General features: G+C 48.9%; 1 protein-coding gene across 7 annotated transcripts; it reads right to left on the reverse strand.

The window, feature by feature from the left end:
• Positions 1 to 808: 808 nt before the first annotated feature.
• LOC142890089 (transcription factor SOX-6-like) lies at positions 809 to 14,736 on the reverse strand. Of its 7 annotated transcripts, XM_076028882.1 has the most exons (15): positions 14,556 to 14,736; positions 10,459 to 10,573; positions 9,838 to 10,048; positions 9,251 to 9,458; positions 7,858 to 8,033; positions 7,520 to 7,588; positions 7,085 to 7,199; positions 6,718 to 6,794; positions 5,097 to 5,246; positions 4,752 to 4,914; positions 4,270 to 4,457; positions 3,653 to 3,761; positions 2,810 to 3,001; positions 2,239 to 2,452; positions 809 to 2,121 (listed from the first exon to the last, which is right to left on the reverse strand). In XM_076028882.1, the coding sequence occupies exons 3-15, from the start codon at positions 10,042 to 10,044 to the stop codon at positions 1,818 to 1,820; spliced, it is 2,172 nt and encodes a 723-aa protein (XP_075884997.1). In that variant the 5' UTR covers positions 10,045 to 10,048; positions 10,459 to 10,573; positions 14,556 to 14,736; the 3' UTR covers positions 809 to 1,817. The 7 variants fall into 7 exon arrangements, with proteins under 7 accessions (XP_075884997.1, XP_075884998.1, XP_075885000.1 ...); XM_076028883.1 differs by lacking the exon at positions 10,459 to 10,573 and having other exon boundaries at positions 7,858 to 8,030; XM_076028885.1 differs by lacking the exon at positions 10,459 to 10,573 and having other exon boundaries at positions 5,097 to 5,243.
• Between the last annotated feature and the right edge of the window lie 114 nt (positions 14,737 to 14,850).

Genomic DNA, 14,850 nt, shown 5'->3' on the forward strand with positions numbered 1-14,850 from the left:
CACACACACACACACACACACATAGAAAACAGGTCTTTGGTGGAACAGGTCTGTCTGAGTCCTGAATTCAGCAGGTGAAATAGAGTCTTGATATCGAGACTTTAAGAACTGGGTTCTCCGGCTCCTGAGGTCGTAGTCATCACAAACTGTGGCAGTATTTTGCATAAAGTCACATATGCTCCATACGCACTGAGAAAAGTTGCTTTGTTGGTTTTAATTGACAGATATAACTGTGTGTCGTCCGCATAGCAAAGAAAATCAACATCAATGCTTTCCGATGATATCACCCAGAGAAAACATGTAAATGTTAACGAGAAGTGATCCAAGAACGGACCCTTGAAGGACTCTATAACTGATTCTTTTACCTTCTGACGAGTAATTATGGACATGAACAATTTCAAAGCGGTCAGACAAATGATGATGATGATATAAAACCAGTTTAAGGCTTGATCTTTAATGCCAAGAACCTCTTCTGGTCTCCTTAGAAGAATGCAATAGTCATCTCTATCAAATCAAAGCACTGAGGTCGAAAAGAACTAAAACAGATAGAAGAGCTTCCATCTTAAGCAGTACAGTGCTGACTGAAACACCTCTGATAGGTTGTTGTTGTGTTCTGAAAGAACCTCCTAAAGTCGCCAGTCAGCAGATGAACTGGACTGTTGTGGTTCTTTGTCAGTTTGGCTGCGGTGCTGAAAAGGAACCCATGGTTGTTTTATAATCATCTGTTGTTATGCCACTGGAATGATACACCGTGTGTGTGCGTGTGTGCGTGCATGCGTGCGTGGACAGTAATAAAAAACATGAAATCTTGTTTTGTTCTCACTTTGACTTTCTTCAACATTTTTTAGAGGCCAAACTGGCTAATAAATACAAAGAAATGTTAAAACACACATTGAAATACAAATACAAAACTTAGCACAACATGTGTATGTGTGTGTGTGTTTGTGTTTGTTATAATGCACAATGGAGGTCATGTGACATGCTGGAAAAATAAAGGTGAAATGCTTTGGGCAGGTAGCGATGTGTCTTTGTGTAGACAAGAAGCTTCACATTGGTTGTAGAAACGCAGTCTGTGTCCATTGACTGACGGAGCTTGTCGTAGGACGATGAGGAGAACGGAGGCCTCGACACTGTGGAAAAAAGTCTTCTCACCTGACTGACCTCAGTAATACTGACTGTAAGTGACACAAACAGGCCAAAAATCAAATACACAACATCAAACATCAGCATTTTCTTGAGCCACAAAGTGTGAATGTTTCCCAGTGAGCCGGTAAGACTTGCAGCAGCAGAAGTTAAGACTAGAAAGTTTGGCTACAACACCAACACTGGTCATATAATAATAATAATAATAATAATAATAATGATATTAATAATTAATAATAATAATAATAATAATAATAATAATAATAATAATAATAATAATCCATATGGTGCTGTGTTTGGAGGGACTTCCCCTTGTTGTCATCGGCGCTCTGACACACCTGCTGCCGTACCTGAGCTGAACATGAAGGCCAGCAACCAATCAGGGAGCAGGACAAAGTCGATTCTCTGTCATACTGAAATCACTCAAACTGCCGCCAATCAGTTTGGACAGACAGAAAATAATGTCACTTCTGAAAAGCCTCAATAAACTTTTAAGCCATGCAAATTCTTCGGGCAGTCACGTGATCTGTGCTCGACCCGCCCCCTCCTGTCCTTCTACCAGTGGTCATGCAGGAGGCTCCTCGTCCTTTGACTGAAAGTTTTTTGGGTTCTTTTCTCATTTTCCTTGCAGTGCTTGGCTATTCCTCATGGTGTCACTGTAACCGGAAACCTTCTCAGTTCGCCGCCGCTGATTGCGGATTGTCGTGGTCGCTGCTGTAGTCCGACTTGGGCTCCTCCTCGAAGTCCTCGTACATATCGTCCATGTCCTCGTCCTCATTGTTGGGGTCACTGGGCGGATCGGAGGCTCTGCCGCCACCGTCTTTGGCCTCCACCTGGTAAGTGCGGTGGATGAGGGCGGGCTCGGGGCTGGCCGAGGTGCTGGAGCAGTCCGAGGTCACGTGCGGCGACCGTGTGGCCGCCATGTTGACGGTGGCCATGCCGCCCGCCTCGCTCGCCAACGCCACCGGAGGCTGAGGCCTGAAACGGCGGGAGGGACAGCAGGTGGATCATCAGAATGCACAAATATCGTGTCCACGCCTCGGACTCTTCAGATGTGTGCTGAGCCTTGACATCAACATGAACGTGCAAACTTACCCGACGAAGAAGTGCCTCATTTCCTGCCGCCGCGAACGCATCATCTGCTTGTACTCGCCGATGCGAAGCTTCTTGCCGTCGATGATGCAGGTTCTCTTGGGCCGCGGTTTGTACTTGTAGTTGGGGTACTTCTCCAGGTGGACTTTGCTGAGTCGAGCCTGCTCCTCGTAGTGCGGCTGCTTCTCCTGGTTGCTCATGGACTTCCAGCGAGAGCCTGCGGAGATCAGCCGCAAGGTTCATCCTGGACCCGTTGCCCCAAGTGACCTCACAGAACTGACAACTGACACCCAGAGTTCACTGCTGCCCAGAGAGGACACGAGTGGACACGGCAGGAGGAAACATCTGGAACATCATCTCATCAGGTGTCTGGAGTTTGTTTGTCTGCTTCGTCACAAACTGCACTTGTGTGTTTGTGACACAGTAAACAACTAAAATGTGTGCAGCTGTGTTAGGTGACACAGGAAATATCTCTCATTCTTTCTCACTCACACACACACACACACACACACAGGTGGAATGCTGCTCTCTGACTGGTCACTTCTCAGCTCTCTGAGCCAGCGGATCTACCCACCCAGGATCTTGCTGATGTTGGAGTTGTGCATGTCAGGGAAGGTCTGCAGAATCTTCCTCCGCTCGTCTTTAGCCCACACCATGAAGGCGTTCATCGGCCTCTTGATGTGCGGCTCGCTGTTGACTCGACCAGGAGCCTCCCGGAAAACTCGCGCCTCGCCGACGTTGTTCACTACGGCACCAGCAGAAGGGTCTGCATCACCAACACGCTCATGTCATACACTTTGATAGCCAACAAGGGGAAAGGAGGTCGTTCAAACTCTACAGGTTGAACCTGTCTCTACGTCCACTAATTTGAAACTGAACCGCAATTAGAGCTCTGACTGGCTCGTCACACGTCCCTGTCCCTGAAGTCCCTGTTCCACTCAAGTTAGCAGGTTGGCATGGTGGAAGCAAGTGAGACGGTGGTCAGTGTTCATACTGATGCAATAAAGGTAAACCCTTACCTACCCTGACCTAGCCTAAGCTAGCCTGACCATAAGTGGAAAAGACAAGATGAGTTTGTACGTGTAATCCCTATCAATTCGGGTCGACACGTGTTGGTGTCCATTCTTCCAGGAATTAATAAAGCATTCTGATTCTAATTGGAACTGGTCTTAGAAGCCTGATAGGAGCAAGTCAAAAGGTGTTTTGGCCAACAGTATCACAGAGGAGCTGCAGAGACATTAACCTTTAACCTCTGGTCAAAAGTTACAGACTGCTTCGCACCACAACAACACTTCAAGGTTTTAACGTTTGACGGTTTTCTGACTCACTCAAAATTTTCCCGCACAAAGAAAAGCCAGAAAAGACAAAAATGCTCAGCAGGAAGAAACAAAAGGGCAGAGGAAGAAGTAGCTCCTACCGTCCAGGTCTTCTGGTCGCGTCAGGTCAATGACACGATGCACCATTTTCCCAGCATCTTCGCCGAGTTTGCTCAGGTGCTGACTCAGCGTCTCGTAGTGAAGCCGGTCCTGGAGAAGATTAACGTCAGAGAGACAGAATGAAACTCGGCTACCGGACAACCGGTTCAGTAAAGAATCTGCTTCCATTTTCAAGGCAGTATGTTGGCTGACATGGATCCAATTACAAATGTTATTGCACACTGCCAGCATGTGGCGCTGCAGTTCACGATGTATCTCCTGCTTCTGCTCCCTCCAGGAAACTGGAGAGAGTCTAGCCCTAAACTTGTCATTACACTGTAGCCATGTAGTAACACTATATCACAGTAGTAACGATATAACAAGCGACAACATCCCGACAACATCACTCCGAAACACCGGGAAGGGAAGGACAGCTGCAACGGCCGCCACTTTCCAGTGGTGGTGGGACTGATTTCAGTGTGACAGCTTTTCTCTGGTCAGCTGAACTGAAATTTTCCACTGGAAAGACTAAGTCGGCTGTGGCAGGTATCAGCTGGTTGCCAATGTGTCACATGACCCTGTCACATGCCATTCCTCATGGTAAAGTGGATTCATTCACCTTGTTGCCATTGTTGAGGCTCATGTTGCTGAGGACAGACAATTTGGCTCCTAGAGTCTGAGGTCCAGCCTGGTGGTGGTGCTGTTCTCTGTGGATCTGCTCCCTGAAGCTGCGAGCCTCGTTTATGGCCTTCAGCACGGCATCCTGGTCTCCAAACAGCGCCGTGGAGCTCAGGCTGGACAGGATGTCTGTTGTTCGGTGGTATCAGAGAACGACACACACAAACACACACACACGCAAGCGGTTATACACACTCAAAACATATGAAGCAGTACATTAATTAGTGGTGGAACGGAGCCAAGAGTCCAGGTGGTGCCACTGTGAGGTGACAATATGAACAGCAATAACTAGAGGCCTCTGATTGGCTGTCATCACAGGTAGTGATGGGGTAGGGGTGAGGAAGTTAAGATAATGTGTTTTTTTTCTGTAGGGAAAACTTGGGGTGTGGCATACGTGTGTGTTTGTGTGTTGACCTTACACACCCAGAGCCGAGTTTGGGGCGGGGCTTGGAGCTCCAGCAGCACCACCTCTGGCCGTCTGGTTGGTGCTGCTGGCGGAGAACCGAGTGGGAGACGTCACACAGCGCAGAGGGTCGGCCACGGGGGGGCGGGCTGAAAGGTTCAGAGGCTGTGTGAGTCCTTCCTCCTGTGACAACACACAGTGGAGAATTGGCAGCACACAACAGCAACACGCAACAACAACACAAGCTGCCAGAGATATTTGGTGGTAGACTTGACCACAACCACCAAAGGCTAAAACAAGAACGGTCTCGCACGTACAACTATGTGCATGTGTGTGTTTGTGTGTGAGGGGGTGCTGTGACTCACCTTCGTGGAGCCTGCAGGACTGCTTGAGCTCTTGTGGCTCTTGGGGACCGTTGGGGATGAAGCCCTGGTGGTGAGCGCCCCCTGCTGGACGGAGGTCTTGGAGGCTCCCGGTGAGATCTGCAGGCCGGCCAGCTGAGCAGCATAGAGCTGCTGCAGAGAGACGAGAAGAGGTGAAGGACCTTCAGAGTGAATCATCTTCATTACGCCCATTGAGGTCACATGACGAGCGACTGATACTGCGGTTGGCTTTTGTTTCAATCAATGGTTTGAAAATAAGCAAAACTTCAGTCAAAGACTGCAGCAGGAAGCTGGAACTGAAAGTCAAACATCTCAACGCTAATCAGCATTCTGGAAACTAAAGGACTCGTTTGTGTCCAGAGTGGCAGGTCTGACGGAGGGATGCTGCTGACCAATCAGAAAGAAGCTCCCCCTGCCACAGGTTTCATTGGCTGCTTGATTCTTTTGTTATTTCCTGGATGTTTGTCCACACCAGCAGACTGACTGAGGGGGTGGAGCCTTCAGCTGGCGTGTCCAGTGTCAAGTTGTCAGATTGATTGTCGACCAGCAGCAGCCTGCAGTGTCAACAACAACCGTGGCTACACACCCTCCCCCAGGACGACATTCAGCTGAACACAGTCCAGCCGTCTCACCGTCTCCTTCAGTTTAGAGCTAATTTTAGCATTTTAGTGCTAACTGGAGTGAAATCCAGAAGATTCTGCTGCTGACCATCAGCAGGTCCGTCAGGCGAGGTTAAACAGCTCTGTCCTCCAGGGGGCAGCAGCCCAGCAGGGGTGTTGACTGAAGTTGTGCTGTGTTGTGTTTTGTCTGCAACAACAGCAGAAACACCTCTTGAACAAAATCAAGATCAGTGGCGTCACCCAGAGGAGACCAGAGGAGATTATCTTCTCCATCTGGTTCCCACAGCGACAGGATGGATTTAAACTTGAGTCACGATAACTCGGGTAACTTGTGTATTTTTGAAGATTTGTTGTGACTGATTAGAGCATAAAACCAAAGTGGACTGCACTATTGAACCTGCTACGGTCAGGTGGCAGCAGAACACACCATTAGCGCACAGCTAATGCCGCGTCATTGTGTATTTGCAAAGCTTCGTTTATAGAAAATGCAGTTTAATGCATTTTAGCAGCGGCCAGCGTGACACGAAGCGGAAAACACTCAGCGGACCATCGACTGATACAACACAGGAGGGAAACACAACAGCCCAGAAGACGAACCACTTCTCATCATTCATGTGGTCTTGGCATGATTCACTAACTTCACGTTTTTTTTCTCTGAATCACCCTGTTTAAAAGTCAAAATGCGATCAGAGCTTCACACCTACAGAACCGTAACTCTACAGAACCCAAATCCCACAGAGATCTAACCTTACAGAACTCTAACGCTACAGAACCCTAACCCTACAGAACCTTAACCCGACGGAACCCTAATCCTACCGAAAACCCTAACCCTGCAGAACCCAAACCCCACAGAATTTTATCCCTACAGAACTCTAACTTTACAGAACCCTAACCCTACGGAACTCAAACCCAACAGAACCCTTACCCCACAGACCCCCAAACTTTCAAATTCTTTCAACATGACAGCAACCAGCCCTCTTTACCTGGAGCTGTAGAGGGTTGAGTGCAGACGCCACCGCCGCCGCCATGGTGGATGGGAGGTACTGCGTTGGAAAGCCGTCTGCGGTGGACAACAACACGCAGTGTCATGGAGGGCGGGGCAAACTACACTTTCTGTTGTGCCTTTTCATTAGTGGAAAACATGGAGTTTAACCGAAAGGTGCGCCACAGTGAACCTGGGCTTCATGCTGTTCAAGGCAAATTCAAACACATTCAATCACACACACAGACGCACATAGACATACACCCTGCTGTTCAGCTAAAAGACTTTCCATGTCTGAGTGCTGGTGGAACCATGAGGGCGTGTCTGGCCTCTCCAGTGTGTGTGTGTGTGTGTGTGTGTGAGTATACCTGACTTGTAGGACATGCCCGGTGGCAGTAGGTAGCCGTGCTGTGGGGGAGCGGCCAGAGAACGCTGGTCATGAGGAAACATGGGAATCATCAAGGGGGTCATGTGACCCTGAACCTGGAGGAAGGCGGGGGCAATAGAGGTAGGGAGAGAAAAATGTTAATGTAAACCCATAATGTACTACGCAAAGCACTCTCACACACACACACACACACACACACACACACACACACACACACACATAGGTAGCCACAGTGTGAGGAGGAAGAGCAGAGGACTGAAGGACTGAAGTGACGAGCAGAAGAAATAAACAAAACAAAATCAAAGATCTGATCGCGTCAATAATGATCCAGTCAGTCGCACACTATTTGTTAGCATTCCATCATCACCATCATTATCATCATCATCGCCATCAGACCAGAGGTCACACGACTCACCTGGATCTGCTGCTGCAGAACATTGATCTTGTGCTGCTGCTGCAGGAGCTGCTGCTGCTGCCTGGTAATCTGCAAACACACGCACATACACCGCCAACACATTACTTCATTCCACCCGATTGCGTATTTGTGTGTTTGGTGAATCGAGTGACCTTTGACCTTCTGACCTCGCACACACTTTTACTGCAGACAAACAAACCGACTTGCTGGCTACAGTTTTCACTCATTAAAAATTAAACATGTCAATGGTGAGACGGTTGCGTGTCCACGCACCTGACCGATGATCTTCAGGTCACCGTGCCAGGCCAACACACACACACACACACACACACACACACCTGCTCCTGCTGCTGGCGGGCCAGCTCCATGTGCTGCCTGTGTTTCTCCAGCTGCGAGGCTGCGATCTTCTTCTGCTCCTGGTGGGCCGACAGCAGCTGCTCCCTCAGACTGATCAGCTGACTGATCATCACCGACAGTTGCTCCTCCTTCTCCTCCAGGGACTCTGCTGTACCTGCTAGGGAGGCGGGACACGGGTTAGAGCCCAATCAAATCTATGGCCCAATCCCTGTTCAGTGCTCTGCGCCACCCCTCCGCAGTATCCAGATCTACAGGACCAGCCTTCAAATGGAGGCTTTAAGATATTTCCTAGACAACAAATGTGCATTTGTTTCACCGCTAATAAAACTGATGAAACACACATTGTGTTGTCTTAGTTTGATTTGATTTTCATGCTTAATGGTTGTGTTTTTCATAAATTCCACATTAAAAATCGCCGGTTGTCTGCATTGTCTCAGCGTTCGCAAACAACTTCCCATCTTGATGCTGTTCTCCCTCCAGATGGAAGGTGTCTGACCTCCTGTTGAGGTCATTCAGAGCCACAACCACAAGAGGAGCAGTAGTGACGACAACGGGCCTCCTACACAACTCTGCAGGTTTTAGTGGACGTCAACACACATCTGATCTAAGAACATGATGGAGCATCAGGTTCTGATTCAGTTCCCAAGTCCTTCGTGTGCGTCTGTGTGTGTGTGTGTGTGTGTGTGTGGTCTTGCCCGGGGGCATGTATCCAGTCTGCTGTGTGACCAACACTACCTGCATACTAACAGAGTCTCCATTGTACTTCTGTCAGCCCACTGTTGTTCTTCACACATACACACACACGCGCACACGCAGGCACGCACACACACACACACAAACACACACACACACACACACACACACACACACACACACACTTGTTCTTTGTTTTCTCTTTAATACTAAACACATATTTTTACTATTTTTGGAGGATAGTAATATCTTGATTGGTGTGTGTGTGTGTGTGTGTGTGTGTGTGTGTGTGTGTGTGTGTGTGTGCCAGGGCATTTTATAAAACATGTTTATGTGTGAGAAATTGCTGCTAAAACATATTTCTGACCATAATTACAAGCGTATTGAAGGGTTTAAGTTTCCCAGCCTAGAAATAGTTCAGTGTGTGTGTGTTTGTCCATACAGACATGCATTAAGTTGACATGCAGCGTTACATGTGTCATCATGTGGAACTGAAACACAACACTGATGGATTCATCACACATTCCATCTTTAAGGTTTGAAATGAAAATAAAAATATGAGAATTTCTGCAACTTTGCGGCTGAATTAGCTGGACTGGATACAACTCAGGCCTCCCTAACAAACAAATACACGCACGCACGCACGTACACACACACACACATACACATACACATACACACCGTCCTGCTCCGTCTTGGTCATCTCCACCAGTTTCTTCTGCTTCAGCGTGTCCACCACGTCTGCCAGACTTCCTTTGCGGCGCTCCGGTGTTCCGAGGGTGGGGCCAACCACGGGATCGCCACGGTGACACTCGTCCCCTTTGTGGGAGGGGGTGGAGTCATGGTGGGTGGAGTCATGGTGGGCGGAGACTCTACAGATGTCGAGTTCCTGCAGAGAGCAGAGAAATTTGGGAAATTTGAGCTATTTGGGAGGAGACAAATTCTTCCTCTCTGCGTGTTTACTCTGAACGAGGGTTCGGTTTATATTTATTCTCAACAAGGTGTTTATATGGAACATTTTCATTGGTTTTTGACAAATTAACGGTTCAAACTGGATTTGGCTCTATGTGAACCAGTTGGTATCTGGAGACACCAGGAACCAGGAAGGAGAAGCTGAGAGAAGATGATGGTAGAAGATGAGTCCTCCCAGGAAACTGCAGCAGTGCAACCCAGCCACTGTGGGGCACTCACAGGAATGAGATCCAATAGGATCGTGTAGTTCACACACACACACACACACACACACACACACACACACACACACACACCTGTACCTCATTCTCCACCTCAGGATCCATCTGCTCCTCTCTGATTGGCTGCAGGTCTTCTGGGTGGAGTGGGTCATGTGACGGGGGAGGAGGTGTTCTCTGTGGACCTTCCTCCTGTTCATTGGTCCAAACCTCAGGGTCGTGGCCAATGAGCTCCACTCCATCCGACTGGGGGCGGAAGGGGGGCGTGGCCCGCAGGACAGACATGGTTCTGGCAGGAAGAGGAAGAAAAATCAATAAAAACAATCTTAAACCATGTCCTGCCCTCCATCTGGATTCGCACTACCTTAGTAACCCCGTGACTGAAACCCAGCTTTTTAGCATCAGAACACAACAGCCGCTGTGTTGATCGAAACGGTAAAGCTGCAGAGTGACTACGCCCACTCTCTAGCCCCTCTCTCTCCTTCCTCTTCACCTGCAAACTGACAGCTTAGACACTGAGTTGACAAACAAATAGCTAGCTAAGCTCATACATACTTGACCTTTGACCTCTGAGGATGAACACACAACAAGTGCGATGCCCAAATAATCTGGTTACACAAGATGAAAGCCTCGTTCTGCTCTGAGCTGCAGACAGAAGCTGTGAACAATCCAATTATCTCAGGAGCATCTGAGGAGCACCTGAGGAGCAGAGATCCGTGAAAACCAGCAGCAGCAGCAGCACCTGCACAGGTTCTGGGCCACTGGAGTGGACCCACTGGTCGGAGGATGACTGCAGCAGCGTCAAGATGAAGCTCTGTGGCCGGCAGGAGAAGGTCTCAATAAGTCATCAGAGCCACAAAATCCCACTATAACAACTAGTGTCACTCAGCTTCAGATCACATTCATCATTCAGCAGAGGGCGAGATGGAGAACCTCTTAGAAAACACAAAGCCACTCACAGTTTTTTTTTTAAAGTTTGCTGATTTAGCAGCAGGAGAAGGAAATAAGGGAGCAGAAGAGAGATGTAGAACCTCAAGAAGAAGATGGAACCAAGCCTGGAGCCGGAACCCAGAGCTGACACTTGAGCGGAACCAGGTGCCCAACCAGGCGCAGAACCTGGAGCTCAACCTGAAGTTCAACCATGTGCAGAACCTGTTGCAAAAACCTGAAACCGAAACAGGTGGCCAACCGTGTGCAGAACCTGAAGCCAACTCTCAGCAGCATGTGTCAGTGTGTGTGGTCGGAGGTTGTGAGGCTGAAAGTTGGGTTCATCTCGCTGTTGTTGCATCATCTGCTGCAGCGTCCCAACAGGTGGCTTTTAAAGCACTCAAGAGGCGTGAAATCCTGCTAATCCCAGATTAGGAGCGACAGGTCGGTCCAGCGGAGCCCCCGATCTAATCCCACTGGTCTCCCTGTCGCCTGACAATGAGCTTTGTTCCCTGACTGAGGGTCCCTGCACGTTTGCTAGCGTGAAGAACCTCTTCATTATTCAGCAGCTTCTGCTTTAAGGAGGTGAAAACCATCATGTTCCTCTTCAATGATTGAGCAGCTGAATCACTGATGACGAGTCCAGATGTTCCAACTATTCAAACAACGTCGTTGGAGCACCAAAGACATTTTGTTCCTGCCGGAAAAAACAGTGGCGCTACACAAACTTCTTCCAGGTGAGAGGAGGAAGTGCAGCAGGTTCTCCTTCACTTCCTCTGACTGTGATTGGTGCAAGGAGCAGCACTAGCACTGAGCTAACGGCTCACATGAGAGTTTCCTCTCTGCTGCTCGATCACTGGGAGATTAGAGCCTGGACAGGTGAGCGCCAGTTCACCCACTAATAATAAATAATAACAGACTTTCTTTTTGTTGCAGAAGGTGTGATTGACTTCAGTTTGAGGTCACAACAGCAGCGAGACCAACATCACTGGCAACAACCGACAAACAACCGACATCCTGCAGCATCAATCAGGCTTCAGGCTTCAAAAACGAGACAATCGGTTGATAGGACCCTGACCCCTTGACCTGCAGCTGGAGCTGGACTCACTTCTGACCTGGACCAGGTGGACCTAGGACAAGACTTCACATTCAGTGTCTTTTTGTGCGCGTGTGTGCGTGTGTGTGCGGCTTGATGACTAATTGCCAGTGACAGAGAACAAAGCGGCTGATTAGCGGATTGAGCAAACAGCTAAAGATCAGTCAGGGATTTACACCTTCGACCAATCAGCAGCCAGACATCAACCCTAGACATGCCCACTCCAATCAAACAATCCCAGAAAGTTCATAGAAAAAGAAATTGATTTTTGCATGTCACCACTGAGCTGAGGTCAGAGGTCAATGGCGAGACGCCCCGCCGGCCTGATGTTTGTGGACTCACACACAGCTACACAACACAGTGCCACCTGCTGGCATCACACGCTGAAGACACATAGCAATTCACACTCAAGAGCTATACACACACACACAGCGATACACACTCAATAGCGATACACATTCAACAGCAATACACACACAACAGTGATACACACTCCTTTGATTCGACAATCTGAGGCTAATTGAGAACAATGAAGAAAAAAGGCAACACAGGCCGTGTGTGTGATCTTTTATTCACGTCTCCAATCAAGCAAATGGTGGAGGGTTTGTTTTTTTTCTCCCAGGGCACAATTAAGTTCACTTCTGACCACAGCAACAACTCAAAGGCAAACCCACAACTCAAGTCATTACAATAATGATAACAAAACTCGCTGGCGTAAAAACCTCCCTGCAAACTTTCAGCGCTTTCTGCCTCAACTTGCTCAAAAGCTCCGTTCCCTTCACGTCGCTCCAGTCATCGCAGGACCATGTGACAATGTGCGACACACAGCTGCGGTAGCACACACACCTGCATTGCACCTGATTGAGCACAACCACTGACGCTGTTGTGACAGTCAAACTGTCCCCACTGGCACCATGACTCTGAAAATCACATCTAGCCTTCAGCATCTTCAGACACAACCAGTGGGAGAACCAGGAGGAGAAAAAACATGGGTCAGTGCTGCTCTCGGACAGCACCACTGCAGTAAACGGTGGTGTTCCAGGTCAGTCTGCAGCCAGTGAGGAAACACAACGTCTCCTGTGTGGGCAGAGACTCGCTGAAGGGTGACCATCCTTTCATCCAGATCCTGGGAACCCCAAACGAAGGAACCCCAGGTGACAACACAGCACAACTTCAGTAGCTTTGACAACATCTCCTCCACTGCAACGCATCTCTTCTACAGCCACAGCTTTGCTCGTTGACCTCTGACCTCAAGCCCTAACCCAGCAGTGGCGAGAGGAGTCAGCAGCAGTGGAGGGCGGAGTCAGCAGCAGCGGAGGGTGGTGCCACCACAAGGAAACATCAGAGGAACCTGCACATACTGTTCTTCTTCATCAGCATAGTGATGCACCACAGACACTCTCTCTCTGACACGCACACACACGCTCACAGACACACACTTAGCACCTGTGTGTGTCTGTGAGTGTGTGTGCGTGCGTGTGTGTGTGTGTGTGTGTGTGTGTGTGTGTGAGGGGGGCATAGCCTAAATATAACGCTGCCATTTGGACTCAGTGACGTTTCTTCACCTTATGAGGGAAGTTCAACCCGCAGCACCTGCTGCAACACAAGGAGCGCACACGCACATGCACATGCACAAGCAACACACACGCACACATACACACACACACACACACACACACACACACACACACACACACACACCCCTCGTCTTTACACACACAGAGTGTTATCAGTAGGCCAGCAGTCCTCTCTATCTGGGAGCTCTAACTGGGAACTCCCTCCTTTATCAGCCGCTGCAGGCTGCTTGTCCTCCTGTACCCCCACCGTCCCCTTGGGGGCGGGGCCACCTGCCCGATGGGCACCCAAACAAAACACCTGGGCTCACCACCCCACCCAACCCAACCCCTCCACGCATTAAACGCTAAATGACGGTTTAGTTTGTGTGCGTGCGTGCATGTGTGAGTGCAGGTGGGAGGGTCTATTTTTACTGATGACTCATGCATTCTTCTGGGGTCATCCTCCACGACCCGGGGAGGGGGGGGGGGGGGTAAGAGGAACCCTAAAGACGAGGGGTGTGTGTGTGTGTGTGTGTGTGTGTGTGTGTGTGTGTGTGTGTGCAGGAGCTGTGTGTTGCAGTGTGAAGCTGCAGGTTGGACTCTACTCTACTGAGATGCTGTTTTGTTGTTGTCACTAACTTGCACAATAGTTGGTATTTATTGATCGATACACAATATTCACGTTTGAGCAAACAAAGCTGTTTGATTTTTGACTTCAATATTCTTTACATGTTGGCTTTGTAAAAATCTTTTGAAAATTAAAACAAAATGTCCAACTTGAACATTGATGTTCTGTTTATTTTATTAAATTTAAGGAAGAAAAACAACTGCTTGGAAATGTTTTTCACATGTAAGGAAATCACTTCTTTGTTGCAGCTTTGGAATAAAATACATTTTTTTTTAAAAATGTGTATATGGATATATGGATATATATATTCATTTCTTCTTCTTCTTTTTATTTTTTTCTTCTTTTAAATGAAAACTATTACAGTTTTTTCTGCGATAGGATTTGCAATTCATGAAGTGTGAGGGGTTCTGTTTCAGGTTCCGGTCAGTCCGAACCTGAAGCTGCTCCTCCTGTTTGTTGTTGAAGAAAAGCCAGCTGTCGATGCGGGTTGTTTTCATGGCCTCAGGTCCGAAACCGAACCCGGACCTGGTCCTGGACCAGGGACGAGGTCCGGAACCAGACTGGGCTCGTATTAAGAGAACTTTCCTACCTGGACTCGGCGGCTTGGTGCGGAGACTCCTGCGGCTGCAGTGGGAGGACTGTTCGGATCAGAGCGGGAAGTTCGGACCGGACTGTGAAGGCACCATCGCGGCGGGACTTGGAAACTCCACTGCGGGCCGCCGAGCTGCAACAGTTCGGCTGCGGTTCGCCGTCACACGGTGGAGTGAAGCGGCGGGGAGGGGGCGGAGGCACAGCGGGATAACCCCGCCCTCTCCTCTCACCCCTCCACACACACACACACACACACACACACACACACACACACACACACACACACACACACA

This window comes from Nelusetta ayraudi, unplaced genomic scaffold, assembly GCF_046127955.1.
Source record: "Nelusetta ayraudi isolate G7.1 ecotype Tasmania unplaced genomic scaffold, CSIRO-AGI_Nayr_v1 ptg000026l, whole genome shotgun sequence".
In the NCBI taxonomy this organism is placed as follows: Eukaryota; Metazoa; Chordata; class Actinopteri; order Tetraodontiformes; family Monacanthidae; genus Nelusetta; species Nelusetta ayraudi.

Bases quoted from the DNA above. Each gene is read 5' to 3' on its own strand.
- LOC142890089 (XM_076028882.1), bottom strand. From the start codon at position 10,044: ATGTCTGTCCTGCGGGCCACGCCCCCCTTCCGCCCCCAGTCGGATGGA. The intron at 7,589-7,857 runs GTGTGTGTGTGT...GTGTGTTTGCAG, and splicing joins CCCGCCAGCAGCAGGAGCAG to ATTACCAGGCAGCAGCAGCA. The intron at 4,458-4,751 runs GTGTGTAAGGTC...ACCGAACAACAG, and splicing joins CGCCCCAAACTCGGCTCTGG to ACATCCTGTCCAGCCTGAGC.